Source organism: Maylandia zebra, linkage group LG3 (genome assembly GCF_041146795.1).
Source record: "Maylandia zebra isolate NMK-2024a linkage group LG3, Mzebra_GT3a, whole genome shotgun sequence".
Lineage (NCBI taxonomy): Eukaryota > Metazoa > Chordata > Actinopteri > Cichliformes > Cichlidae > Maylandia > Maylandia zebra.
The window spans coordinates 5,378,612-5,405,906 of record NC_135169.1 but is presented as its reverse complement, the minus strand read 5'-3'; the positions used below and the strand labels follow the sequence as shown (position 1 = coordinate 5,405,906).

The 27,295-nt window shown below is 40.9% G+C and overlaps 1 protein-coding gene across 4 annotated transcripts; it reads right to left on the bottom strand.

Annotated features, from left to right (window-relative positions):
* Positions 1-25,626, bottom strand: LOC106675924 (nuclear factor 7, ovary). 4 transcript variants are annotated; one of them, XM_076879044.1, is made up of 4 exons: positions 6,702-6,832; positions 5,969-6,100; positions 5,815-5,867; positions 1-2,809 (listed from the first exon to the last, which is right to left on the bottom strand). In XM_076879044.1, the coding sequence occupies exons 3-4, from the start codon at positions 5,848-5,850 to the stop codon at positions 1,649-1,651; spliced, it is 1,197 nt and encodes a 398-aa protein (XP_076735159.1). In that variant the 5' UTR covers positions 5,851-5,867; positions 5,969-6,100; positions 6,702-6,832; the 3' UTR covers positions 1-1,648. The 4 variants fall into 4 exon arrangements, with proteins under 4 accessions (XP_076735159.1, XP_076735160.1, XP_076735157.1 ...); XM_076879045.1 differs by having other exon boundaries at positions 5,815-6,105; XM_076879042.1 differs by having other exon boundaries at positions 5,815-6,100.
* Between the last annotated feature and the right edge of the window lie 1,669 nt (positions 25,627-27,295).

Genomic DNA, 27,295 nt, shown 5'->3' with positions numbered 1-27,295 from the left:
GAGAGTCGGTTTTAAGGCTAAGGGCAGAGGAAAGATGAGGTCCCACTCTAACTTTCTGTACATGGTCTGAGCGAAAGTTTATAATCTAGTGGGATGTTGTAGAAGGAAGTCCGATATCCAGCAGTTTTACTATTAGTCTGTCCAAGAGTATCTTATTAGAAGTAGAGCTAAAGTCAACAAAGAGCAGCCTAGTGTAACGCCTGCCATTGTAGCAATGGCGTTTTCAGTTGATCTGTTAGCAAAATATTTTCATTGTCTTTCATTTTACATTATGTAAATACATATTTTTATTAAAAAATTATTTACAATTAAACAAAAAGAAAAACACTTTTTAAAATATACTGTAATCCTTATATGCAGTGTTGGGAACATTACTTTTAAAACATATTCCACTACAGATTACAGATTACATGCCCCAAAATGTATTTTGTAACGTATTCTGAATACTTTGGATTACTTAGTATATTATCATGCTTTTTACAACTACGTGAATGTACTATTGCTGTGTGATTTATTACTGTTACTGAAGGTCCGCGGCTGCGAACCGTAGTAAAGGGACGTCTGGCTAATACGGCGGGGTCCCTGTCGGCTCATAGCCAAAAACTACCTTTACTTTGTTGTCTGGGTCAACTTTGCTAGTGAGAGACAGAGAGAGACGTTGAAAGGCTGCTCCAACGGAACTTATTGTTTCGGAGGAAAACACGAACACGCTGTACACGCTGCGTACAGTCGAGTCTTAATAGCTTACTTACAACTGGGCTCATCAGGCACTCTTCTTGGCTGCAGTGGTTATTATTATATTTACATGCTTCCAGCTCCCGTTTCTGCTCGATGACAGCTCGTACTTTTCGACTATCCTTTTTCTCCCTCCCTCGCTCACAGACAGATAACATGTATGGCACTCTATTCTGCCTGCAGCACGGACTACACTGCCCATGATGCTACATTCTTTAGGGCTATGCCTGTAGCATTCTGCCTATTAGCTTAGCACAACAACAACAACAACAAAAAGGCGCTCTCTCACCCAGGAAACACACAGTCGCACAGAGAGAGAGCGGCACCCTGTAATCATGGCAACCGAAACACCACAATATGAAACAGGAAAATACCGTCGAGTAATCCATTTATTTCAACAAAGTAACTGTATTCTAAATACAACCTTTTTAAATGGTAACTGTAACAGAATACAGTTACTCAGATTTTGTATTTTAAATACGTAACGGCGGCACATGTTTTCCATTACTTTTTTTTTTTTAAACCACAAAAGAAATAAACTGAATATTTATATTTGGATTAAAATGCCTTTTTCTTTCACATTATAAAACAATAAATATAAAGTTTAATTGAATCCTGATTGTCTACTACATATCCTTGCTATATATTTTATTAATATCATTTAATGTGGCAGGAGTTCCATTCATTAGCATGATATATTATAACCAGTTATAATTTTTTCATCTGAGGTTTGTATTCACTCTGAGTAACAACTGAAGCTGATTTTTAACCCTGTGCTGAGTTTTCACTTTTTAAATCATTCTTAAATACATTCAAATGTGAACCTTCTGTTAAACTTGGTGTATTATTACATCTGCACCCAATGTACATTTCACTGACAGGAAACGACATTAGAAATATAATCATCCCTAACTCATCTGCTCCATGACACTGACACTTTTAATGGCAACACTTTCACTTCTTCACGAGTGCGAATATATGGAAACATTTTCTCAGTGAAAGTGTTTCTGAAGGTGTGTATGTGTGTGTTAGTATCAGGATCAGAGAACGACAGCTTTCCTCTGTTCCAGTTCAGATTCACTCTGATCCTCTGGAGCTTCTTCTCTACTGAGAGAGCAGTGAGAGCAGCTGATGGTGACCATGCTGAGTATTTGCTTTCAAATAACTCTATTCTCCATAATTCAGACCATAACTCTTTCTTCCTCCCCATAGACTTTGTCAACACACCTAGGTCCCAATATGTACTGTCTCCAACTTCAACATCCCAGCTGTGAGTCCCTGAATAAAAGCCCTCAGAGCCCAGGACAGAGTAAAACCAATGAATCCTCTCTGGATTATCAGGAAGCTGCTGCCTCTCTCCTCCTCTCACACTGGTCAGATCTTCAGACAAGATGAGGTCTGGGTTTGCAGTGTTTGGGTCCAGGATGAGAGGAGTGTAGGAGACCATGTACTTCATGTTGTTCCAGATGTTGAAGGTCAGGTTGCCCAGGTGTTTGGCCTGGTCTATCAGAGCTCCTGAGGGCAGCTGTGGATCATCCAGCAGGGGGCAGCGCTGGACTCTTTCCACTGCAGCCTTGTAGTTGTGCAGGAATGAGACGTCTTCAGCTCTCAGCTCCTCCTCTGTGGCTCTGACTGTGTCTGAAAGAGCTGCTATCTCTCTGCTCAGAGCCTCCATCTTCTCCTTCATCATCCCACTCTTCTGCTCCTCTTCCTCCCTCAGTGCAGCCAGCCTGGCCTCCTCTTCCTCTGCTAGAAACTGCTGAAGCTTCTTAAACTGCTCCTTAATCTGCCTCTCTGTGTGTCGGGCCTGGACCTTAATGTGCTCTGCTGTTTGATCAAACTTCACTTGAACTTCTTCACAAACCTTTAACTTCTCCTTTAAGGGCTCCAGAGTTTCCTGAAGTTCCTTCTTGTGTTGTTGTGCAGCTTCATTGATGGGTGTGAATCTGTGCTTGGTGTGTTGTGCTAAAACACAACAAACGAGACACAGCGTCTGCTGATGGTCCAGACAGAAGATTTTGAGCTCCTCAGAGTGCAGACTGCAGAGAGTCCCTGAAGTTTTCTGATCTCTCTCCTGTAAGAACATAGTAATGTACATTCTTAATTTTTGCTAATTTCTTTGTAGAATTATTTTTAATTGTTTGCTAAATTGTTTTGTTCAGACACATTGCAGGGTCTACCAGGCTCTACAATGGGTTCACCCAAAACTTTGGCTGATTGTGACCCCACCTTTTTTCACCCTTGGCTTGTGTGATTAGGTAGAAGATGAATAGGGGGTTTGTGACCCTCTTGGGAGGACACTACGAAAGGGCTAAAAATCCAGGACTCTCTACCAGTCGCTCTTAGAAGTGAAGAAGCTTATCAAATGAGAGGTGAAGCGTCAACTTTTGAGGATTTACTTACCTGGATGACTGACCATGCATTAATATGTAAATCTAAGTGTGCAGGTGCCTTTTTGTCACTGGTGGATCTAGAGGACGGAGCATGCGGATTCGCACATCCCCTGGAGAAGATGTATTTGACACTGCCACAGATGACCAAGTAGATTTATTCTCAGTGCACCCCAACTAGCAGACCCTTTTGTTACTTGCTTGATGATGTTGTTAGTGATGGGATTTCCGTCTCTTTTTGAGAAACGGCTCTTCAAACCCCCTCACTAAAAAGAGCCTCTTTCGGCTCTGAACAGGCTCTTCAGGTTGTTTTGTTGTTTTAATTAATTTATTATTAACAATAATACATAATTATGTAAAAAAAGAATTACTAATGTAAAACAAAGTGGTTTTATTTATATTTGTTTATATATAAATATATGCTGTTGCCCCTAGAGACAAAACACGTACAAACTCCAAAACACATTTCTAGCGTTAACTGAACTTTCTTACCTAGATCACTTAAATTACCAATTGAAAGCATATGTGTATTGTTTGTGTATTTATACTCAAGCACTCATATATAGTCAAATAATTTTAAAAAATGTTCATTTACCTGTTACTACCACACACCAAATCTGGTCGTTGGTACTTGCTGGCTTGTGTAGTCACTAGGTAACAAAAGCTCAACACTGCGCCCAGCATCCTGGAGCACTTCTGTTGTGTTTTGTACGTGTTTTGGAGTTTGTACGTCCTTTGTCGCTAGGGGCCACCATAAATATACTTTTATTTATTCACTCCACATAAAATGTAATAAATAAATCATATAATACAAAAACCAACTATTCACATTTCAACTTTTAACTATTTAAATTTTCAGCTTTTTCCTTTTAAACAAATTTTAAATGAAACAACACAAAACGCTGCAAACCACAACACAATTAAATATAAATTAAAATATGAAAACAAAAAGAAGACGCATATTCTCTGTCATATGGGCCTGCATGAATAAACTTTCTGAATCCTTTATCATCCGCAACTGAAAATAGTTGTGGATGATTACTATACCTTTCTAGTGTGACGTTGTTGCCCCTGGCTCTTTCTCTCTCCCTCCCTCTGGCTCTGTTCCTGTGCTACTGAGAGTGTAACTACCGCCCCTCCCCCCTCTTCCCAGCACAAAGCACAAGCTGCCAAATGTTACCATTGTATTAGTTATATAAACCTTGTTAAAACATTCCTTCCACCTTCAATCTGGGTTACTGCTCTTAGGTTTCTTTCAAGTTTCTTGCCTCCGGGCCCCTCTGACAGTAATACTCCGTACATGATGGGAATCCCCCAGCAGCCTACACCTATTGCACCATAACTAATGGACAATTTAGGGCATTTAATCTCTCATCAAAGAAGTTTCTTGGTGTGCAGTCCCAGATTTTAAGCCCTTTGGGATTTTCCCCAAAAGGGATACTCCCACACTCCGCTACTGATTCTCTACATAATCACATGAGTCAATGTGTTAAAACAGGTGTAGGTCACAATCAGCCAAGGTTTTGGGTGAATCCATTGTGAAAGCTAGCCCCACCCTATCATGTGATACTTTAGTCAAATGGCCAAGGATGTGAATGGCATTAAGGCGTCTGGGAAGGGATCTCAAAACTGGATTATAGATGGCAGACAGCTGAATGCTGGAATCATTTTGGACAGAGAAGACAGATGGTTTAAAAGACTAGTGAAAGAAGTCATCTATGTCCACTGTTAATGACCATGTTTGAACAGAGGCGGTGGTGTATGACACCGACTGTCTGTTGTGTAGCTGTTTTCAAATACATTGATATTTATTTATTCTTTTTCTTCAACTCTCTAGTAATTACTTCTTCCAAACCATCAATATGTATTTTAGACCCCGTTCCAACAACACTGCTCAAAGAAGTCCTACCATTAATTAATTTCAATTTAAAATATTTAAATAGTTTAAATATTATCAATCTATCTCTATTAATAGGTGACATGCATGGTAACCTGCCATTTACGGGTAGTTCAAGATCATGCTAAAGAACCTCAGTAAAGGCTGCCAGCAGTAAGCAGAATTCAAGGTTCCATTAATCATGACAAGTTATCCAGGTCCCGAAACACTTCTCTTCTCTTGGCTGTCACACTTTCTCCCTCTTCCTTATCTTTCCTGCTTGGCTTCTCATGTCTTGTATAGTCTTGCTTATTCTCTAACCCTAAGAGACTCTCCCAGACTTGTTCTCTAAAAAAAAACAAAAGAAGAATTATCCCAATTGTCCTGTGGAGACGTTCCATGCCGGATACTCTATGGTCGGTTGTGTCGTGTGTCTTTTGTTGCTGCGAGTGTTTCCTTTGTTTCTTTGGCATTATTGGTAAAACGGCATTGCCGGCTCTTTAAGTTAATGTCGTTTGTAATACACCTGTATCATTTGTAATAAAGCTATATTAATACAGAACAACTCTGTCTGTTTTCCTTTTCATTCTGATTCCGGACTCATTTGTTACTGGTCCCCTCACTCACATGCCTAGACCCCTTCGGGGGGAACGTATCACTAATATTAAAATATGAGTAGTTCTTTAAAGCCAGGTTTACAAGTGGCTCATTTATGTACTAACTTTTCTCTTTCCACTATCCCTTCAGACAGTCTATATAGAAGCTGTAGCTACATAAAAGAACAATGGGAATACTGAAGTTCTCCTGACTTACCTGACAGCAGAGATCCTCCTCTGATCTGGAAGCCATTGAGTCTGTGAGTGAAGCTGAAAACAGCAGACAGGAAGTACAGTCAGTCCTGGCTCCCCTCCCTCCTCTACCACCTTCACTGAAACTTCCTTTGAGTCGTGTTTTTGCTCAAACTCACATTCAGTGTGTGGAGCGTCAGCAGCTTGAAGCAGCAGTGTTGGAGTTTTCCACTTTTCTCTCCTGTAGCTGGACTCACTCAGAGGAAGCTGCTAGTTTGGTCTGAGCTCAGTCTGATCGTCTGTGCGTCTCTCTTTACTGAGGAGGAAAAACAGGGTAGAGACTCATTCAACTACACCCACGTGTGTCTGTGAAGGTTCTCAGTCATCCAGGTCATCGTAGTCAAAGGAGCTTGCAAAGAAAAGCGTCTGGACTTCTTTAAGTTACTTGAAACTTTAAGTTTCAAGTAACTTAAAGAAGTCCAGTCCAGTTTCTTTGCAAGCTCCTTTGACTACACCCACGTGTGTGTTTCATTCCAGAGCGTAGCTGTTTGTCTTCTTAAGACAGGTCAAAACATGTAAACTTTTAAGAAGCTAAGAAGACAGAGTGTCCTTCAGTGGTGTAGTGTATATTCCACAGCAGCCACAGGCACAACTATGAGTTTGTTCTATTGGGATCTGTCACGCATTAACACACAAAGGTGGACTCTCTTTGTATCTCAAGCTGTCGTTCAGCCTTTAGGACCCTTGATGATTTTCTTTTTTGCTAATTTAATCAAAAATATTTAATCATGATGCTGTGAATCCTTTTAATAACAGAACAAAGTTTAAAACAGGCAAACCTTTTCTTTTCTCTAAGATATTTTTGTTTCCCCACCTTTTTTTGACTCTATGCACCAGCTGATGATCACTTACCTGTTCCTTATGCTTTAATGAAGCCACTACTAACCAGAGTGGTGGATCTTCACTGGATTGTTGAACTACTAACAGTTAGCGTAACATGGCGCTGATGCTTGTTGTCTTGTTACCGTCATGATCCGGGTGAGTTTCGGTGTTTTCCACAGAGTCAGCAGTTCCACCTCTGGGAGGGGCCATTCATTTCATCTGTTGACATATAACACCAGCACTCTCCACTCCTCTTCAACAGAGTCTCAGCTAACCAAAGTTAATGTAGGCCACAATAGTATTTGTGAACCGCTTAAGTGAATTGCATTATCTTTCCTTGTGATACTCGTTTATAATAACTCTCCTGATGCAAACCTTCCCCAGAAAAGCTTCATTCAGAGGCAGGACTTCTAGACAGTTTTCTCAGCCATGGCTTTGCTCGCCCTATGCACCTGCCTGCCTCCCTGCCTCAGCTTCTGGAGTTCTGGATTCCTCCCCACTCACTCGGACAATTCTCCCCTCCATGCTACTCCTCCACCTGCAGCAAGTAAGCACCAAAGGAACACTCTACACCACAGTCAGCCAACATTTTCCCGGAACAATACCTGAACTTATGTTATTTCCATATCAGGGAATCCCCATGAACCAGCCATCCAGTATGTCTACACCCTTTTTGGCCACAAAGTCATAGAAGTGTCATTTTCACTGTCCAAGTTTCTCTGATTGCTTTCATAGCTCAGGTTGCATACGTACTTCACAGTTTTGCATTATTCATAGTTTATGTTCATTCCCACAGTTCACGGTTTACTTGTCTTGTACATTCACTTGTTTCTCTAAATAAATTTGGTTACTAAACGTTTACCAGTGCCTCCGTCTGAATCCTACATTTGAGTCCTTTTTCTCTGAGTCAGCCATAGGCCTGACAACTGCCTCTAGAAGCTGTCTCATTTTTATGTGTCTGTGTGTGTGTGTATCTGTGTGTGCGTGTCGGTGCAGGCATCTGTCTGGACTCGTTTTTGTTCTGCACTACAGTACTGATTAAGAGCAGAAGAAAGAGACGGATGGTGAGTGGGGTGGGAGGGGGGTAACTGAGTTAGTAACTAAGTTACAATATTATGAAAGTAAACAATTACTAGGGAAAGTAACAATTGCATTACTTTATAAAAAAGTTTAACCCTCTGGGGTCCAGGGTATAATTGGCCGTTTTCTGACTACATTGACCTCTACATTTCAGGTTTAAAAGCTGTTTATCTTGTCTTGTTTGGTATCATTCTTTCAGCACAACCTCACATCTAGTTTTATAGTTTTTTTTTTTCATTTTAATATACTCTATTAACACAACTGATTAATCCATCTATGTTCAGACAAAATTTCTTACTGTAATAACCACAACCATGTTTAACGACTCAATTTCAAAAGTTCAAATGCAAATATAAATTGTACATTTAAAAAAATCTATGCACAAGTTTAAAACTCGTGGTTTACAAAACTTTTGCAAAGTTATATGCAACTATTTACCTAAAAAACCTTTTTTTTCAGAACCATTCCAAACTATTTACAGAACGATCAGGTGTTCTTCATCAAATAAGATCCCACAAAAATTATTTGTGCCTGATACCTGCAGACCTGACATCAGGAGGTGTATCGCTCCTCCTGTTTTCTGGCTTTGGTGGCTTCTTAGCAGCACCTGTGACATTCAACAGTTTCCTCACAGAGATTGCCATAGTATCTTGATGCTATGCCATCTTAAATCGGTCATGTGATTGGTTTACCCTGACTACTTTATTCTTCCTCAGCCAATGAGCAGCACTGCCTGCGTAGCTCCCGGTATGCTGAAGACAGGTTCAGCTGTCTATGTGTTGAAAAATAGTAACGCGTCTGCACTTGTTAGTAATGGCATGGCAACAATAGAAATAGTAATTTGTTAGATTACTAGTCACTGAAAAAAGTAACGCCGTTAGCAACACCATTATTCCCATCACTGGTGTTAGGTGTCACAAAATAACAGATTACACAAAGTACATTACTTTTTTCAGTGTTGCTTTAATGTAACATGTGATTGTACTAAATTCAGTAGTTAGTTACAATTACGTCGTAACAAAGGTACAAAGGTTCTTGTTTTTATTCGACAAAAGGACAAGAGCACAACTCTGAAGTGTAAAATGCATAGAGGACAGGTGTTCTCCAGACAGAACATATGTTAGAATTTTATTTCTATTTTAGCAGAAACCCAAGACTTTCAATGGTCAGCTGGTGTTTAGAACAGAGTTGAATAAATAACCAAAATTAACCCCCCAGAAATCTGATCATTTCTGCAATAGTCATCAGGATCAATATGCTGGTCCAGATATGTCTGCTCCAAGTGAAAACACACTTCAGTTTAGAAAAAGTGTTATAATACGTATATTACAATTTAACATCGAGAATAATGGTGGCTGAAAGAGTCTTTCTTACTGACAGCAGTGAGACGTCATAGTTAAATAAAACGGTCCAGTTATGAAGATTAACTTCAATCTCAGCCAAAAGGATTTACTCAGGAACAAGTAAAAGACTGAATGAAAGAAAAATAAAAACAAGTTAGAAATCATCTAGGTGAATTATGTCATGTTTCACTTCCACTGAGTGGTGAAGCCCAGAGGGGGTTTCTCACCTGGTCATGTCAAGCTCAGACATGTCCAAAAATGTCAGAGCACTTTTGTAAATACTGTCAATGTCTTACATAATTATGTTTTTATTGCAATTTAATAATTTCAATTTTAAGTGAATATTAATGTATTAATTACTTACACTAGGAGTCCCAGGCTTCTACCTTTCTACCTATAAAACCCGCCACCAGCCAAATGGCTTTTAGCTAAGCTTTAGCTTCAGCCAAGTGGAAGCTAAATTGGCTAGTCATTCATATGTATATTAGGTTGTTAAAAAGGAATTCAGGAGGGAGGGGAGTGGGGGTGTGTGGATGAGGGGGTGCTGGAGCTGCTAAAAGCTGTGAACTTCCTTTTGTGTTTCATCTTGATGCATTCTCAATCATCCAGGGAAATAAATCTCCAAAAGTCACCAACTTGGAGTGTATTAGTTTGCCGTCTTAGGGAGAAATCAACACACATGGGTGTTTGTCCTTTGTTTGTTGCAAATGTACTTGGATTTTAGGTCGCAAGCCACCCAAAACTTGATCCCAAACTTGTCAGGTTTACTTGCAATATTCTGCAGGAAACAGCACCGAGTCTTTGATGGGAAAAGCTGTTCATCAACGGTGATATGTAGACCAGGGTTGTAGCACGTGATGCAGTTGGTGACCAATGATCCCCACACACTGGAAATTGCAGCGAACTTATCAGTCTTTGCTCGATTTGCTCCATTGTGGCATCAATCAGACCACTGGTATAATGTTGAAATGTACTCACTCACTTTTTATTATTATTTGTAAATATGTGTACAAATGGTTGGTTTTTTGTACTGTTTTTATCAAAAAATCTCAGCAACAAAGGAAATACACCCATGTGTGTTGATTTCTCCTTAAGATGGCAAACTGAAACACTCCAAGTTGGTGACTTTTGGAGATTTATTTCCCTGGATGATTGAGAATGCATCAAGATGAAACACAAAAGGAAGTTCACAGCTTTTAGCAGCTCCCCCACCCCCTCATCCACACACCCCCACTCCCCTCCCTCCTGAATTCCTTTTTAACAACCTAATATACATATGAATGACTAGCCAATTTAGCTTCCACTTGGCTGAAGCTAAAGCCTAGCTAAAAGCCATTTGGCTGCTCTCTGGGTTTTAAAGGTAGAAAAGCCAAATGGCTGCTCTCTGGGAGTAATAAATCATAAGAAAATAATAAGAGTATTATTATTATTGGTCCATGCAAAGCCTCACACTTTGAAGATCAAAGTTGATGGTGACAATAAATAAGATACTTAAGCTAGTGAACATGATGAAACACTACAGCTATGACAACTCTATAATTTTGAGCATCTTTAACATTTTCTTCAAGCATGTTAACAATTTTGAAAAGTTGCTGCCATACTGCAGTTTACTGCCATCTTATGGCCACAGTACATTATTGATGTTGCTCTGCAGAGTGTGTACCCTGGACACCCCCTGCTTTTTAAAATAAGATAGCATTAACACTTTAAGTGTAGTTACAGTTAACAGTGAATATAAATGCTAAAACTGAATATATCCCCTCCACCATTTTCTTGTTTTCAGTAGCAAGCGATGCTTATGATTGTGCCAAAGCACATTTTGAACAACACCATGGGAATTTCGGATTTCACACAGGTTGTTACACTCTGGAAATGGAATGAAGGTGAGTGTTACTAACCCTCTGTGGTCCACGGACATGCTGCACTTCAAAATCACATGCCGAATTTAAGCTGACATAGCAACAAGCTGCAGCCAGGCTGAGTGTCTATTTCAGCCCGTGTTGAAAGTTCGGACTTCAAAGAATACACCGATCTTTAACTTTTAATTACAGGCCAGTAGATCCAGAGTTATGATAAAAATCGAATTATATATAAGCCATGCTTTTTTCTAAATACTGTCGTCACAGTGTTTTTGTGTGTGTTTTTATAGCGTTTTCTAAAGACAGCGCAAAAACAGTAAAGAAAGAAAAAAAGCCACCTCTTTCCTGTCGGTGGAAAAATGTACCATGTCGACCAATTTTTTAAAAAAAAAGTTAACACGTGAGATTTGGTTGTTTTAAAAGAGCCAAAAGTTTTGGGGGTGACGGTAACGACTGCGAGATGAGAGTGAGAGAGAGAGAGTTTTTAGATGTGGGTGATTTGTGACGTTTAGCGTGGAGAGTGTAGTTAGTCTGTTGTGTAGTCATTGTTTGGTGTGTCAGTGAGGGCACAAATGAATGTTGTCACCAGGTGGAAAACCAGCGGAGTGATACACCACCTGTTCTCAGGCCTGAAGGTTTATCCCTGTGTTGTTCTCCTCTGTCTGACTTTTTTTTTATTACTGGCACACATCATTTGTGGGGCGTCTTATTGTGACACCTGATTGTTCTCTCATTTTAGTTTTAGTAATATTTTTAAATGGTTGTAGAAAATGAAAAAAACGGCAGGTGTATTGGCTGCATTTTTAGATAAATAGATGTATATGTTTTAGGGCTGCCACGATTAGTCGACTAGTCACGATTACGTGATTTAATAGTCGACGCGTCGTTTGAAGCTTTGTAAGATCCCAAAAGACGCAGGAATAAGTAGCAGGATTTAAGAGTGTAATAACAAACAGAAGATGGCAGCACTGCATGTACAAGGATGCCAGCTGCCGTTAAACCCCGAAGAAGAAGAAACTCTTTCCCAGAATTCATAGCGCGGCCCAGCGCAGTTGCCAACAATGGCGGCAGCTGGTTGGTTTTAATATTACTCTTATTATTCTTTCTGGGTCACAAAATAAACGTTTAACATATTTTCAGGCGAGAATGTAGCTGTGTAAACCTCAAATATCTGCTCAGTTTATCAAGACACCACATATTTTCAAAAGTGCTCCGACGTTTTCGGAGACGTCTGTTACCCACTAGCTCGATAGCTAGCCGGGGGCCATGACAGCACCGGACTCCCAGCTAATCGTTTTCAAACCCACCGCCGTCTTTCGCTACTCAGGTTAAATCTATATGAGTCACTTAGATAACTTAAAATGTTATTGTTTGGCTTTTTTTAGTATTTTATTTGTTCCTGAGTAAATCGGTTTGGCTGAGATTAAAGTTATGGTTTTTACACAGCTGAATAAACGTCAAGCAGAAAGTGTCATGGTCCTGCGGCCATGACTCAGTGACTTTGTGTTTGTGTTCCTTATTGTTATTATTCTTGGGATGGTTTGTGTTTTGGGATTTTAGATACTGGGTTTTGGGTTTGTGCTCTCTCTATTGGTCCCTGGTGTTAGTGTTCCCCTGTCTCGTCAGGTTAATCAGGTCCAGCTGTGTCTCCCACCTGTGTGTGATTTCCCAGTGTCTCTCTGTGTATTTATAGTGTGTGTTTGCCTCTGTTCCTCGTCGCGTCGTCTGTGTTCATACCTGGTGTAATCCCCTGCGTGCTCTCCCTGCTGTTCTCCCTTCATGTTCAGGTTTGCCACTCCTTTGTGTAGTTTCTCCCAGTTTAGTTCGTCCTAGTTCTGTTTTGCCATCTCCACTTTATGTTTGGTATTGTCAATAAATCACCCTCACGTTTGAATAAGTGCTGCGTTTGAGTCCTCCTTCCACTCTTCACACGGCCGCTGCCCCGGACCGTGACAGAAAGCTGATTATCAGAAGTGTGAGATGCTCGAGAATTTACTCCGGTGTCCTGTTATATTTTAGATAGCAAGGAGTTTATTAAACTTCACCGAAACAATCTGCAAATTTCATTAAAATTAATAAACTATCATCTTGTCTTTATTTTTTAGTTAGCACAGACCTTAAACACTTAAAGCTGTAAGCTAATGATAGTTATATAAGAGCAGATGCTGCTGGTGCAATGAGCTGTAGTTTTATGTCCAATGGATGATGATCTGATTAGTCGACTAATCGCAAAAATAATCGGTGACTAGTCGACTATCAAAATAATCGTTTGTGGCAGCCCTAATATGTTTACAAAATGTACAATTTATATTTGCATTTCAAGTTATAAAAATACTTTACTCAACATGTCTGTGGGGTTTTTTTACAGTAAAAAAAAATACTACTACTAGGATTTTAAGGTTTTTGTGTGTGTCAATGAAAAAACAACTAAATTCAGACACGTGAGGTTGAGCTGAAAAAAATGATACCAAACAAGGCAAGGGGAAAAAGTAAAATGAAACAATCTGAGGATGAAATACAAACGTTAACTCAAAAGGAGTCAAAAATGACCGGTTATATTTTGGAGGGTTAATCCAACAAATCACGAAAAATTAGGTTTAAATTTGTGTTCATGTCAGTGCAGATTTCTGACATTTCGTGTGATTTAAGCATGTAACAATTTTACTGTTTTTTTCTAACAAGAAACAGTGAAACTTAAGTTAGACTTGTGTTTGTAAATGAACCGCCCCATGTTGTGTACCTTTCTGGATTTTATATTTATTGGGCTACATATTTATTTATTATACAGTACATAAGATCAAAACTCACGTTTTATGTAACTAAAGTGTTTAATTATGTGGGCTACAGAAAATAATTAAGTTATAGACTATATTTATATGAAAAACATGTATACGTACTGCATTTGATTCATTTTAACCATATGTAACCACCTGCATATGTGTTTGAAAAAAAGGCTTTGATTTGCCACCCCATTTGATTTTTTTGCCACCCTCATACCACCCTAAGAAATTTTCTCTAGATCCGCCCCTGCTTGAGGGCCTCGTCAAAGGTACATCAAACACATCCCTCCAAGATGGTCTTTGTTCACCTCCTAAATGATCAGTGCATGTTGATAGATTTATACACTCTCTCTCAAATGCATGCATGTATACCATCCAACACAACATAACACAGCACAATAAACACATAAAATTAACAATTTAATTATTGGTAAAAAAAAAAAAGCAGACTGTTTTGATTACAGTATTATAAAGTCACATATGTCTATACATGTAATGTTTCATACTGATTATTTTTCCACATACAATTACAAAAAGAATCATGTTTTTCCTGTAATTCCTTTTTTTTTTTAGTAAAGTACAAGGACAAATGAACAGTGAATAATCAAAACTGATGTATATTTATAAGGTAAGATTGGGAAAATATCATGAAATCACTTCTTAAAATTACCTACACAACATTTTTTTCCCTTTTTTGGTAAAAAATACTCTAAAGTTGCTGACCACTTAAAAATACTAACTTATAATACAAATAGAGTAATTTGTTTGTTCATATCCATATAACCTCAAATTGAATATTTACATTTATAATAAAATGTCCCTTTTTTCCAAATGATAAAAAACAAATCGGAATAATTAATTACATATACATATACAAATACAATAAATTGTTCGGATTGGTTTTCTGTTCAAGCCAAATGTGTTACAAAGGGTTCAAAATGGGTCCACCAAACACTTTTATTATGTATCAACAAATTTGAAATTGAAAATTGAAATTTAATCTTACTACCAGATATATAATGTCATAAAATTCTTGTTGTTTGTTACATATGCCTGCTATATATTTTTTTCAAATCATTTAATGTGGTAGGAGTTCCATTCGTTTACATTAACCAGTTTTAATTTGTTAGTCTGAGGTTTGTACTCACTGTCTGAGTTACAACACAAGCTGGTTTCTAACCATGTGCTGAGTTTTCACTTTCTAAATCATTCATAAATACATTCAAATCTGAACGTTCTTTTAGACTGGGTGTATTATTGCATTTTATCAGTGAGAGTATAAGTACATGGGGAATTCACTGACAGGAAACAACGTTAGAAATACCATCATCCTCAGCTCATCTACTCTACTGACACTGACACTGTCAATGGCAACACATTCACTTCTTCACGACTGCGAATGTATGGAAACATCTTCTCAGTAAAAGTGTTTCTGAAGGTGTGTATGTGTGTGTTAGTATCAGGATCAGAGAACGACAGCTTTCTTCTGTTCCAGTTCAGATTCACTCTGATCCTCTGGAGCTTCTTCTTTACTGAGAGAACAGTGAGAGGAGCTGATGGTGAACATGCTGAGTATTTACCTTCAAATAACTCTATTCTCCATAATCTACACCATAACTCTCCCTTCCTCTGCACAGACTCTGCCAACACACCCAGGTCCCAATATGTACTGTCTCCAACTTCAACATCCCAGCTGTGAGTCCCTGAGTTAAAGCCCTCAGAGCCCAGGACAGAGTAGAACCAATTAGTTCTCCCTGGATTATCAGGAAGCTGCTGCCTCTCTCCTCCTCTCACACTGGTCAGATCTTCAGACAGGATGAGGTTTGGATGAGCAGTGTTTGGGTCCAGAATGACAGGAGTGTAGGAGACCATGTACTTCATGTTGTTCCAGATGTTGAAGGTCAGGTTGCCCAGGTGTTTGGCCTGGTCTATCAGAGCTCCTGAGGGCAGCTGTGGATCATCCAGCAGGGGGCAGCGCTGGACTCTTTCCACTGCAGCCTTGTAGTTGTGCAGGAATGAGACGTCTTCAGCTCTCAGCTCCTCCTCTGTGGCTCTGACTGTGTCTGAAAGAGCTGCTATCTCTCTGCTCAGAGCCTCCATCTTCTCCTTCATCATCCCACTCTTCTGCTCCTCTTCCTCCCTCAGTGCAGCCAGCCTGGCCTCCTCTTCCTCTGCTAGAAACTGGTGAAGCTTCTTAAACTGCTCCTTAATCTGCCTCTCTGTGTGTCGGGCCTGGACCTTAATGTGTTCTGCTGTTTGATCAAACTTCACTTGAACTTCTTCACAAACCTTTAACTTCTCCTTTAAGGGCTCCAGAGTTTCCTGAAGTTCCTTCTTGTGTTGTTGTGCAGCTTCATCGATGGGTCTGAATCTGTGATTGGTGTGTCTTTCTGAGACACAGCAGACGAGACACACTGGCTGCTGATGGTCCAGACAGAAGAGTTTGAGTTTCTCAGAGTGCAGACTGCAGAGAGCCTCTGAAGCTCTCTGATCTCTCTCCTGTAAGAACAAGGAACACATAGTAATATGAGTACATAATCTTTTTCCACTTTTTCTTTCTTTTTTTTGCTGAATTGCTTTATTCATATACATTGTAGGGTGTACCTTACATTACAAGGTAGATCCTGCAATAAAACAACAGAGAAAAACTCAACAGTCATATGACCACATATGAGCAAATGCACTTTGACTCCCTTTTAACAGGAAGAAAGCTCCAGCAAAAAGAGGCTCAGGGAAGGGTGGCCGTCTGCGACGACCGGTTGGGGTGAAGGGAGGAAGACAGGATAAAAGGCATGCTGTGTTCAGGAACACGGCAACTGGCCAGCGCCGTGTTCCTCTGCGGACAGTGTACTCCCGAACCATCTGGTCCATCACATCCACGCCACACTTTGTTTTGTTGTAAAGGGTGACAGTGTTTGGCTTCCTTTTGGTAGTGTTATCAGTCTGAACCACGCTGTGCATGCTGCTAAGAATATAGACTGTCTTCTTCCGTTTGGCCACATACGCCGTCAGCGTGGCAGCAGAGGTTGAAAACACCTAAGAAATAAGATAAATTGTTATTTCCATAGCCCTTTTACACACAATGAAACACATAAACATAGAACCACAAAAGACCTGCAACATACCTGAGTGGTGAATTCATTGCGATCTGTCTGTCTAGTGGATTGACGAATTTTCCTGCGAATCTTGTTGACTGTGCCGAGGATGGTGGTTTTCCGTCTAAGAAGTTTTTGCGCAAGTGAAAGCGATGTGAAAAAATTATCCGTGGTAACATTTCTGCCCTTGTCTAGGAATGGTTCCATCAGCCTCATTACTACATTTTCAGAAAGTCTCTCCCCAGTGGGACGATTGGGGTCCTTGCCAAGATATGGGAAGACATTGCAAATGTACTTGGATTTTAGGTCGCAAGCCACCCAAAACTTGATCCCAAACTTGTCAGGTTTACTTGCAATATTCTGCAGGAAACAGCACCGAGTCTTTGATGGGAAAAGCTGTTCATCAACGGTGATATGTAGACCAGGGTTGTAGCACGTGATGCAGTTGGTGACCAATGATCCCCACACACTGGAAATTGCAGCGAACTTATCAGTCTTTGCTCGATTTGCTCCATTGTGGCATCAATCAGACCACTGGTATAATGTTGAAAATGTTGAAATGTACTCACTCACTTTTTATTATTATTTGTAAATATGTGTACAAATGGTTGGTTTTTTGTACTGTTTTTATCAATAAATTTCAGCAACAAAGGACATACACCCATGTGTGTTGATTTCTCCCTAAGATGGCAAACTGAAACACTCCAAGTTGGTGACTTTTGGAGATTTATTTCCCTGGATGATTGAGAATGCATCAAGACGAACACAAAAGGAAGTTCACAGCTTTTAGCAGCTCCCCCACCCCCTCAATCACACACCCCCACTCCCCTCCCTCCAGAATTCCCAGGTAACAACCTAATTTACATATGAATGACTAGCCAATTTAGCTTCCACTTGGCTGAAGCTAAAGCTTAGCTAAAAGCCTACCAGCCATTTGGCTGGAAGGCGGGTTTTAACACTAGGAGTCCCAGGCTTCTACCTTTCTACCTTTAAAACCCGGAGAGCAGCCAAATGGCTGGTAGGCTTCATTATTCTTGGTTTAGTTAGGTTTTGTGTGTTTTACCCCTTTTTGTGGGCTGATCAGCCACTATTTAAGTTTCCTCTTTGTCTCATTAAGTTAGGTCAGTTTGTTTGAGTTATCAGTTGTGTTGTCAACTTTGAGTAGAGTTTTGTTATTTTGACCTCTTTTATGGGCCCAAGATTTTGACTCTTTTTGTATGAGTTAACCAATTATGTTTTTTGGGTTAAATAAAAAATCATTTTTTTGGACTTTAACCTGTGCCTAAGTTTCCTTCACTGCTCGGTCCATCACAAGTGGTGTCAGAAGTGGGATCAGCAGTTGAAGGCACAGGATTTTTTTTCTATTTTTTTCCCCTCTTCACTTATCAAGCCATGCACAGACTGGGAAGGAGTGGCAGAGGAGCAAAAGGAGATTGTCAAAACCAGCCAGTTGGAGTGGTAGAGCAAGTAGAAGGAGGAGAGGAAAATGGAGCCACTGGAGGGGTGGATATTACTGAGAGCCAAGGTAAGGAGCCGACAATGTCAGAACTGATTTCCATCCTTCATTCTCATATGGGTCAGCAGGAGGCCCAGGAAGCAAGAAGAAGGGAGGAGTTTACCCGCCAGGAACAGCTCTTTAGAGCACTACAACATCAGTTTCAGCTGTTGCAGGTAGAAGTGCAAGCTCGTACCTCCCCGGTCCCTGAGCCGCAAATGGAGGAACCTAAACAACCAGAGGTAGAGTCCTTTGAAGAGGAGGATCCTCCCTGTGCTGGCTCCAGTAATGAGCAAATACATCCTCAATCAGGTCAGTCTCGCTTTTATGAACCCAGGCTGGAAAAATTGACAGAGGAGGATGATATTGAACATTTTTTAACAACATTTGAACGCATGGCTGTAGTTTGCCAGTGGCAAAACATGGACTGGGTTTTTCATCTGATTCCTTTACTCACTGGCAAAGCAAGAGGTGCGTATGTCCATATGGATATGGATGACTCTGACTCTGACTATGACAAAGTTAAAGCAGCTATTCTTCAAAAATATGACATTAATCCTGAGACATATAGACTGAGATTCCATTCACTGGAGGTAAAACCTGATGAGAATCCAAAAGAACTATATGCAAGATTGAAAGAGTTATATGAGAAGTGGGTAAAGCCAAAAGGAAAAACGGTGCATGAGGTTAGTGAAATATTAATTTTAGAACAATACTTGAGAATGCTGTCTCCTGAGTTACAGATATGGATTAAAGAACACAATCCAAACTCTGCAGTGGCAGCTGCAGAGCTGGCTGATGTGTTTGTGGCGGCACGGAGAAAAGGACAGCCATGGAGCCACACAGCATGGAAAATGAGAGATAGTTCAAAATCTGTCCCTCACTACCAGAAAGCAGGGTAACAAGAGCTCAAGCTAAGAAGAAAGAGGAGTCCCTACACCCACTCCATGCCTTGCCCTTCTATGATGCGGACATAGAGACTGCACCCGGGAAGTCTCGTAAGTCACGTGGACAGAGAAGAAAGCTGCAGAGAGGAACCAAGGAACTAAGCAAGATTTGAACAGCAGGGGGGAGTTTCTGCTGAAAGATGGCATTCTGTATCGTCAGCAGGGTTCAGCATCATCATCATCATTTATTTATTTATATAGCACTTTAAAAACACACCTGGTAGACCAAAGTGCTGTACAATACTAATATGCACATAGTAATAAAACCAGACATAGCAATCAAGTTAAAAAACAATAAAAAATGTCAGTTACCCACAGAGTTAAAAGCCAGGGAATAAAAATAGGTTTTTAATAAAGACTTAAAAACGGGCACTGATGTAGCCTGTCTAATATGGAGAGGAAGGTTATTCCAAAGCATCGGCGCGGCAACAGAGAACGCTCGGTCTCCTCTAAGTTTCAACCGTGACTTTGGGACCGAAAGCAGCAACTGCTCAGCTGACCGAAGGGAACGAGTGGGGACGTGGGGCTTCAACAAGTCAGACAAATAAACAGGTGCCAGACCATTTAGAGATTTAAAAGCCAATAAAAGGACTTTAAAACGGATCCTGAATTCAATTGGAAGCCAGTGTAAAGAGGCCAAAATCGGAGTGATGTGATCAAATTTTCTTCTGCTAGTTAAAAATCGTGCCGCAGCATTTTGCACTAATTGCAAGCGTGACAAAGTGCCCTGCCCAACCCCTGTTAAAAGAGAATTACAATAATCTAAACGTGAGGTAATAAAGGCATGAATAACACTTTCCAAGTCACGCTTGGAAAGAAAGGGCTTAACTTTTGATAAACGTCTGAGGTTATAAAATGCTGATTTTACCACCCCGTTTATGTGGTCATCAAAGGTGAGTGCAGAATCAATTTTAACTCCGAGATTTGTGATCGAACTCTTTAGTTGGGAAGTCAAAGCTGCAAGATCAACATCCAGAGTATGAGAAGAACGAATCAGCATTGCAGTTGGTGGTTCCTAGAGCAGTCCAGAAGGTGGTGCTCTCCTTGGGACACTCCATTCCAGGGGCTGGCCACTTGGGAAAGCACAAAACCATGGCCCGCATTAGAAAATATTTTCATTGGCCTGGAGTGCGCTCGGATGTGACACTGTTCTGTAAAAGCTGCCCTCAGTGCCAGAAGTCTTCTCTTAAAATCCCCTCCAGAGCTCCTCTCCAGTCTCTACCAATTATCAGCACTCCATTTGAACTGCTAGGAATGGACATTGTTGGTCCTCTAGAAAGAAGCAAGGCAGGCAACCGTTACATGCTGGTTGTGACAGATTACGCTACAAAGTATCCAGAGGTCTTTCCTTTGAGATCAATAAAAGCCAAAGCAGTCGCTCTCTGTCTCATACAGTTCTTCTCAAGGGTTGGTTTTCCTCGTGAGATTCTTACTGACCGTGGCACTAACTTTATGTCCACTTTGTTGAAGCAGGTGTAACAGCTCCTTGGGATTAAGAGCCTGAGGACAACGCCATACCACCCTCAGACAGATGGCCTAACAGAGCGCTTCAATCAGACCCTGAAACAAATGTTACGCAAATTTGTCAATGAAACTGGTACAGACTGGGATCAGTGGCTGCCCTACCTACTCTTTGCATATAGAGAAGTACCCCAGGCTTCTACAGGTTTTTCACCTTTCGAACTATTGTATGGCCATGAGGTACGAGGCCCCTTGTCTCTTCTAAGGGAGACTTGGGAGGGTGACCAAGAAAGATCACAGGCTGTCAATGTTGTCTCTTATGTTGTCCAGATGCGGGAACGGTTGGGGAAGATGACGGAGCTGGTCCAAGCCCACAAAGCAGAAGCACAGCAGCACCAGAAGGCCTGGTACGACCAGTCAGCTCGGCAAAGATCCTTCAGTCCTGGTGAGAAGGTGCTAGTGCTTCTTCCAAGTGATGACAGTAAGCTGTTAGCAAAGTGGCAAGGGCCATATGAGATCCAAAAGAAACTTGGACAAAAAACCTATAAGGTCGCTATTCCAGATCAGCCCCGCTCCAGCAGAGTACTGCACATTAACCTGCTTAAGGAATGGGTGGAGAGGCCAAAGGCAGATGTCTTTCTGATCCGGGAGGTTTCGGAGGAGGAGGAAGTAGATGATCAGTATCTGCCAAAACCCACTCCTCGGATCTCAACCATCTTCCTGAGGAAAGACGGGCTCAGGTGGTTAGTGAAAATCCTGGTAGAACTGACATTGTGGAACATGACATTGTGTTGAAAGATGGAGCTTCTGTGAGGAGAATGAGTTACAGGATACCTCAGCGTCTACTGATCCTGTTGAAAGAGGAGATCGACCTGATGTTGTCACTAGGAATCATTGAAGCCTCGAAGAGCGAGTGGTGCCACCCGGTGGTCCTGGTGCCAAAGAAGGATGGCAGTATCCGTTTCTGCATAGACTTCAGGTACCTGAATGCAATATCACAATTTGATTCATATCCAACTCCCCGCATTGATGACATGGTTGAGCGCCTTGGGAAGGCCAGATACCTGACAACAATAGACCTCTGCAAGGGTTATTGGCAGGTACCACTGACTAAGCGCTCAAAAGAGCTGACTGCTTTCCGGACCCCGTGGGGCTTGTTCCAGTTTAAAGTCATGCCCTTTGGACTGCATGGTGCCCCAGCAACATTCCAGAGACTGATGGACCAGATACTGTCTGACATGTCTGATTTTGCTGCAGCCTACCTTGATGACATAGTGATTTTCAGTTCTACCTGGGAAGAACACCTGAAACACCTGGAGAAGGTATTGGGGCGTCTTCAGTCTGCAGGGTTGACTGTTAATCCAGCTAAGTGTGCCATTGCCAAGGCTGAAACTGAGTACCTTGGGTTTGTGATTGGAAATGGAGTAATAAAACCTCCGCCATAGAATCCTATCCCTTGCCAGAGACCAGAAAACCGCTGAGATCATTTTTAGGTATGGCAGGATTCTATCATCGGTTTATTCCTCATTTCTCTGCCAGAGCAGCTCTTCTGATGGATCTGACTGGTGCCCGAAGTCCCAATAAGATCACCTGGACAGAGGAGGCTAAGATGGCTTTTCAGGACCTACGACAATCTCTGAGTAAGAGCCCAGTCTTGCACAGCCCTGATTTTGAGAGAAATTTCATTCTTCAGACTGATGCCTCAGAGAGAGGATTGGGAGCTGTTCTGTTACAGGGACCGCCTGGAGAGCGTCATCCAGTGGCCTTCATCAGCCGCAAGCTGTTTCCGAGGGAAGTGCGATACTCAACCATCGAGAAGGAGGGACTTGCCATCAAATGGGCCCTGGACTCCTTTAGGTATTATCTTCTCGGACGGGAGTTCATATTGGAAACAGACCACAAGGCTCTTCAATGGATAGAGAGAATGAAGGACACAAATGGAAGGATCACGCGATGGTATCTTGCAATCCAGCCATTCTGGTTCACTATCAACCACATCCCCGGCAAAGATAACTGTACTGCAGACTGTCTCTCTCGCTGTCCCAGGGAGAGCTCTGAAGAGGGGGAGTGTGTGATGGCTGCACTTACAGCCACACAGTGGTAATATCACCATGTTAGTGTAGAGGCTTATAAGTAACATTGCATTCACATTTCTTTCTTTAAATATAGGAATTTATTTACAGGACAATAAATAACTGGTTTTGGTTTAGAGTTAATTCACATATCCACATAACACTGCATTCTAAAATAAGTGCACACATTTTAGTTTACACTGTTATGTATGATTAATTTTTTGTTTTCTGAGTTACCTTAGTTGCAGCTGTTCCAGTCCCTTGATTAAGGAGCCAAGAGGTGGAAAAGGGGCGGAGCGAGCTTTAAAGGAAGACTACAAATTGGTTCACGCCATAACTCAGGACCATGGGGGGAATTGGAGTTCATTATGTTTGGTTCAGTTAGGTTTTGTGTGTTTTACCCCTTTTTGTGGGCTGATCAGCCATTATTTAAGTTTCCCCTTTGTCTCATTAAGTTAGGTCAGTTTGTTTGAGTTATCAGTTGTGTTGTCAACTTTGAGTAGAGTTTTGTTATTTTGACCTCTTTTATGGGCCCAAGATTTTAATTCTTTTTGTATGAGTTAACCAATTATGTTTTTTGGGTTAAATAAAAAATCATTTTTTTGGACTTTAACCTGTGCCTAAGTTTCCTTCACTGCTCGGTCCATCACAGTTAACATATGGCCAGTGTTGGGGAGTAACGGAATACATGTACCGCCGTTACGTATTTAAAATACAAAATATGAGTAACTGTATTCCGTTACAGTTACCGTTTAAAAAGGTGGTATTCAGAATACAGTTACTTTGTTGAAATAAATGGATTACACTGCGGTACTTTCCTGTTTCATTTTGTCGCGGGTCAGGACTGTTTGGGTTTTGTTTGACAGCTACGTTCTGTTGTTCCAGGCGGCAGTGTTACGGTTGCCATGGTTACAGGGCGACGCTCTCTCTCTCTCTCTCTCTCTGCGACTGTGTAGTTCCCTGGGTGAGAGAGCGCCTTTTCATTGTTGTTGTTGTTGTGCTAAGCTAACAGGCAGAATGCTACAAGCATAGCTCTAAAGAATGTAGCATCATAGGTAGTGTAGTCTGTGTTGCAGGGAGAATGGACTGCCATACACGTTATGTGTCTGTGAGCGCGAGGAGGGAGAAAAAGGGGAGTGGAAAGGTACGAGTTGTCATCGAGCAAAAAGGGGAGCTGGAACCATGTAAATATAATAATAACCACTTCAGCCAAGAAGAGAGCCTGACGAGCCCAGCTGTAAGTAAGCTATTAAGACTCGACTGTACACCGTGTTCGTGTTTTACTCTGAAAACAATAAGTTCCGTTGGAGCAGTCTTTCAACGCCTCTCTCTGTCTCTCGCAAGAAAAGTTGACCCACACAACAAAGTAAAGCTATTTTTCGGCTACGAGCTGACAGGGACCCCCCCATATTAGTCAGAGGTCCCTTTACTACAGTTTGGAGTCGCGGACCTTCAGTAATAGTAATAAATCACACAGCAATAGTACATTCACGTTGTTGTAAAAAGCATGATAATATATTAAGTAATCCAAAGTATTCAGAATACGTTACTGTCATTGAGTAATGTAACGGAATACGTTACAGAATACATTTTGGGGCATGTATTCTGTAATCTGTAATGGAATACATTTTAAAAGTAACCTTCCCAACACTGCATATGGCATAGAAACTGAACATTTAACAGTATTTCCTGAAACCCCTCTCGTGTCTGATCATTTCCTGATAACATTTACTTTTACAATAATTGATTACACAGCAGTGGAGAGTAGACTTTATCAAAGTAGATGTCTTTCTGAAAGTGCTGTAACTAAGTTTAAGAATATAATCCAAGCGCTGTTATCATCTTCAATCCCCTGTACCAACAATGAGCAGAGCAGCTACCTGAACTCTACTCCAACAGAGGTCGATTCTTTTGTTAATGGTTTCACCTCCTCACTATGTACAACACTGGATACTGTAGCTCCTGTGAAAATAGAGACTCAAATAAGAAGTACCTGACTCCGTGGTATAATTCTCAAACACGTACCCTAAAGCAGATAACTTGTAAGCTGGAGAGGGAATGGCGTGTCACAAATTTAGAGGATCATCATTTAGCCTGGAGAAATAGTTTGCTAATTTATAAGGAAGCCCTCCGCAAAGCCAAAACATCTTACTACTCATCACTGATTGAAGAAAATAAGTGCAAGCCTAGTGTCTTTGAAGATTTTAAGTCATCCAGGTCATCGTAGTCTAAGGAGCTTAAAGAGAAAAGCGTCACCTCTTACAGTGGGGCAAAAAAGTATTTAGTCAGCCACCGATTGTGCAAGTTCCCCCACTTAAAATGATGACAGAGGTCAGTAATTTGCACCAGAGGTACACTTCAACTGTGAGAGACAGAATGTGAAAAAAAAATCCATGAATTCACATGGTAGGATTTGTAAAGAATTTATTCGTAAATTAGGGTGATAAAGAGAGATAAAGAGAATAGGATGCAACTTTTGATGCGAGTGAGCTTTATTTTGTAAGATGGGTGGAAACAAACAGAAACAGCAAGGCCAGGATAAAACTTCAACTGGAAAAAACTAACAAAACAAACCTGAAACCAAGAACAGAAATGCAGGGAGACACGGAGAGAAAACACAGAATTGACCAGCAACCATGGAACACAGAAACAGAAACCAAAAGACTAGAAAAAATAAACAATGACAAAATCAAAGTTCAATAATGATACAAAAACTCAAAACACTGGGTCACTGACCCAGGACTATGACAGTGAATACTGAAGACCCCGTGACTTACCTGACAGCAGAGATCCTCCTCTGATCTGGAAGCCATTGAGTCTGTGAGTGAAACTGAAAACAGCAGACAGGAAGTACAGTCAGTCCTGGCTCCCCTCCCTCCTCTACCACCTTCACTGAAACTTCCTTTGAGTCGTGTTTTTGCTCAAACTCACATTCAGTGTGTGGAGCGTCAGCAGCTTGAAGCAGCAGTGTTGGAGTTTTCCACTTTTCTCTCCTGTAGCTGGACTCACTCAGAGGAAGCTGCTAGTTTGGTCTGAGCTCAGTCTGATCCTCTGTGCATCTCTCTGTACTGAGGATGAAGAACTTCCTGTTTCCTGCTTTGGCGCAGTTGGGTGATGTAAGAGTCAGAGCTTTATTCACCTTCCTCTTGTAAATCCTGTAGCTTTGCCCACAGCATAGGTCTGTTTCATTCTAAGGTTCAGACTTCTGAACTCTGCCTGCAGCTCAGAAAATATTAAGATGGAATTGAGATGGAATGTTACCTCTCTGATGTGGAAGGAGCCTGAGCTATTTCATGAGGTGTCCAATTCTAAGCATGGCTTGGGCTCTGGAACCAGTCTCCTAGAGAGGAACTGGATTGTTTCAGTCTGGAGCTGCACTCAGTAAGAGGCAGTGGTCAGGCATGGGTAATCTTGTATGCCCACGGCCTGGCGCCAGTTCGTTGGGGTTTTATCAGCATCGCTTTGAGATAGAATATTTCTCATCTTAGAGATTGCGTAAATGCAAGAAAAGCAGTCTTGCACATTATTGAATATGCATATTAAAGTCATTTTCTGAGATCTTTTGGGGTTTTTTTTGTTTTTTAACACTAATGTCCCTTTTTCATTGGTACTTACTTGGCTTGACTCACAGCTCGTCTCTACTTGACTGGGTTTTGGTCATTTTCCAGTACAGTCAATTACAAACCTAATGTTTGTGTGGTCGTTAAAGCAACATGGCCAAGGGTCCTGTATGTGACACTGATTCTATTTATATTATACAAAACCCATTTCCAGAAAACTTGGCACTATTTCTAAAACTGCAATAAACACTAAAATCTATGATTTGGTACGGCATTTAAACATTTAGTTAGCGGGCAAAGGGGTAAACAAAATATTTCAAGAAACACATTTAAACATTGATGTATATGAGGTCCAGTTATCCCCCAAAACAAGCTGAAATGTGCACTCGTCTTACCACAGAACTAATTTCCATAGTCATGTCAGATGATCTTAAGCTGAAAAAACTCGTTCGCATTTCTGCACGAAATTGATATTTGCTTCCTCTTTCCTCTCTGCTGGCAAAGACTGAACCTTTGGTGGATGCTTCCTTTATACCAAAGCTTGACATGCACACGAGTTATCTCTTAACCTGCTAATTGAGACGATTAGTAGATGCAAAATTGGGAATAAGTACAATTACTTTGTTACTGTTCTTAAGTAGAATTGTCAGATATCTGTACTTTACTTGAGTATTTATATTTTTGCTCCCTACATTTTTAAACAAATATCTATACAATCTGTACAATCTGCACTTTCAAAAAGACTCCTTACTTTAGGTTCAGTGGTATCATCTGTAGCATTTATACTTGGGGGTGTTAAAGTGGGACGGAGGGAGTGCAGGTGTCCTGTTGTGTTTGTGGTACTTCAGAAATATAAGAAAGAAAGGGCAGAAGAGGAAAAAGAGAGCTTAGATTTAAAGGGAAGGACTGCTCAGTAACACTTGATAAACTGC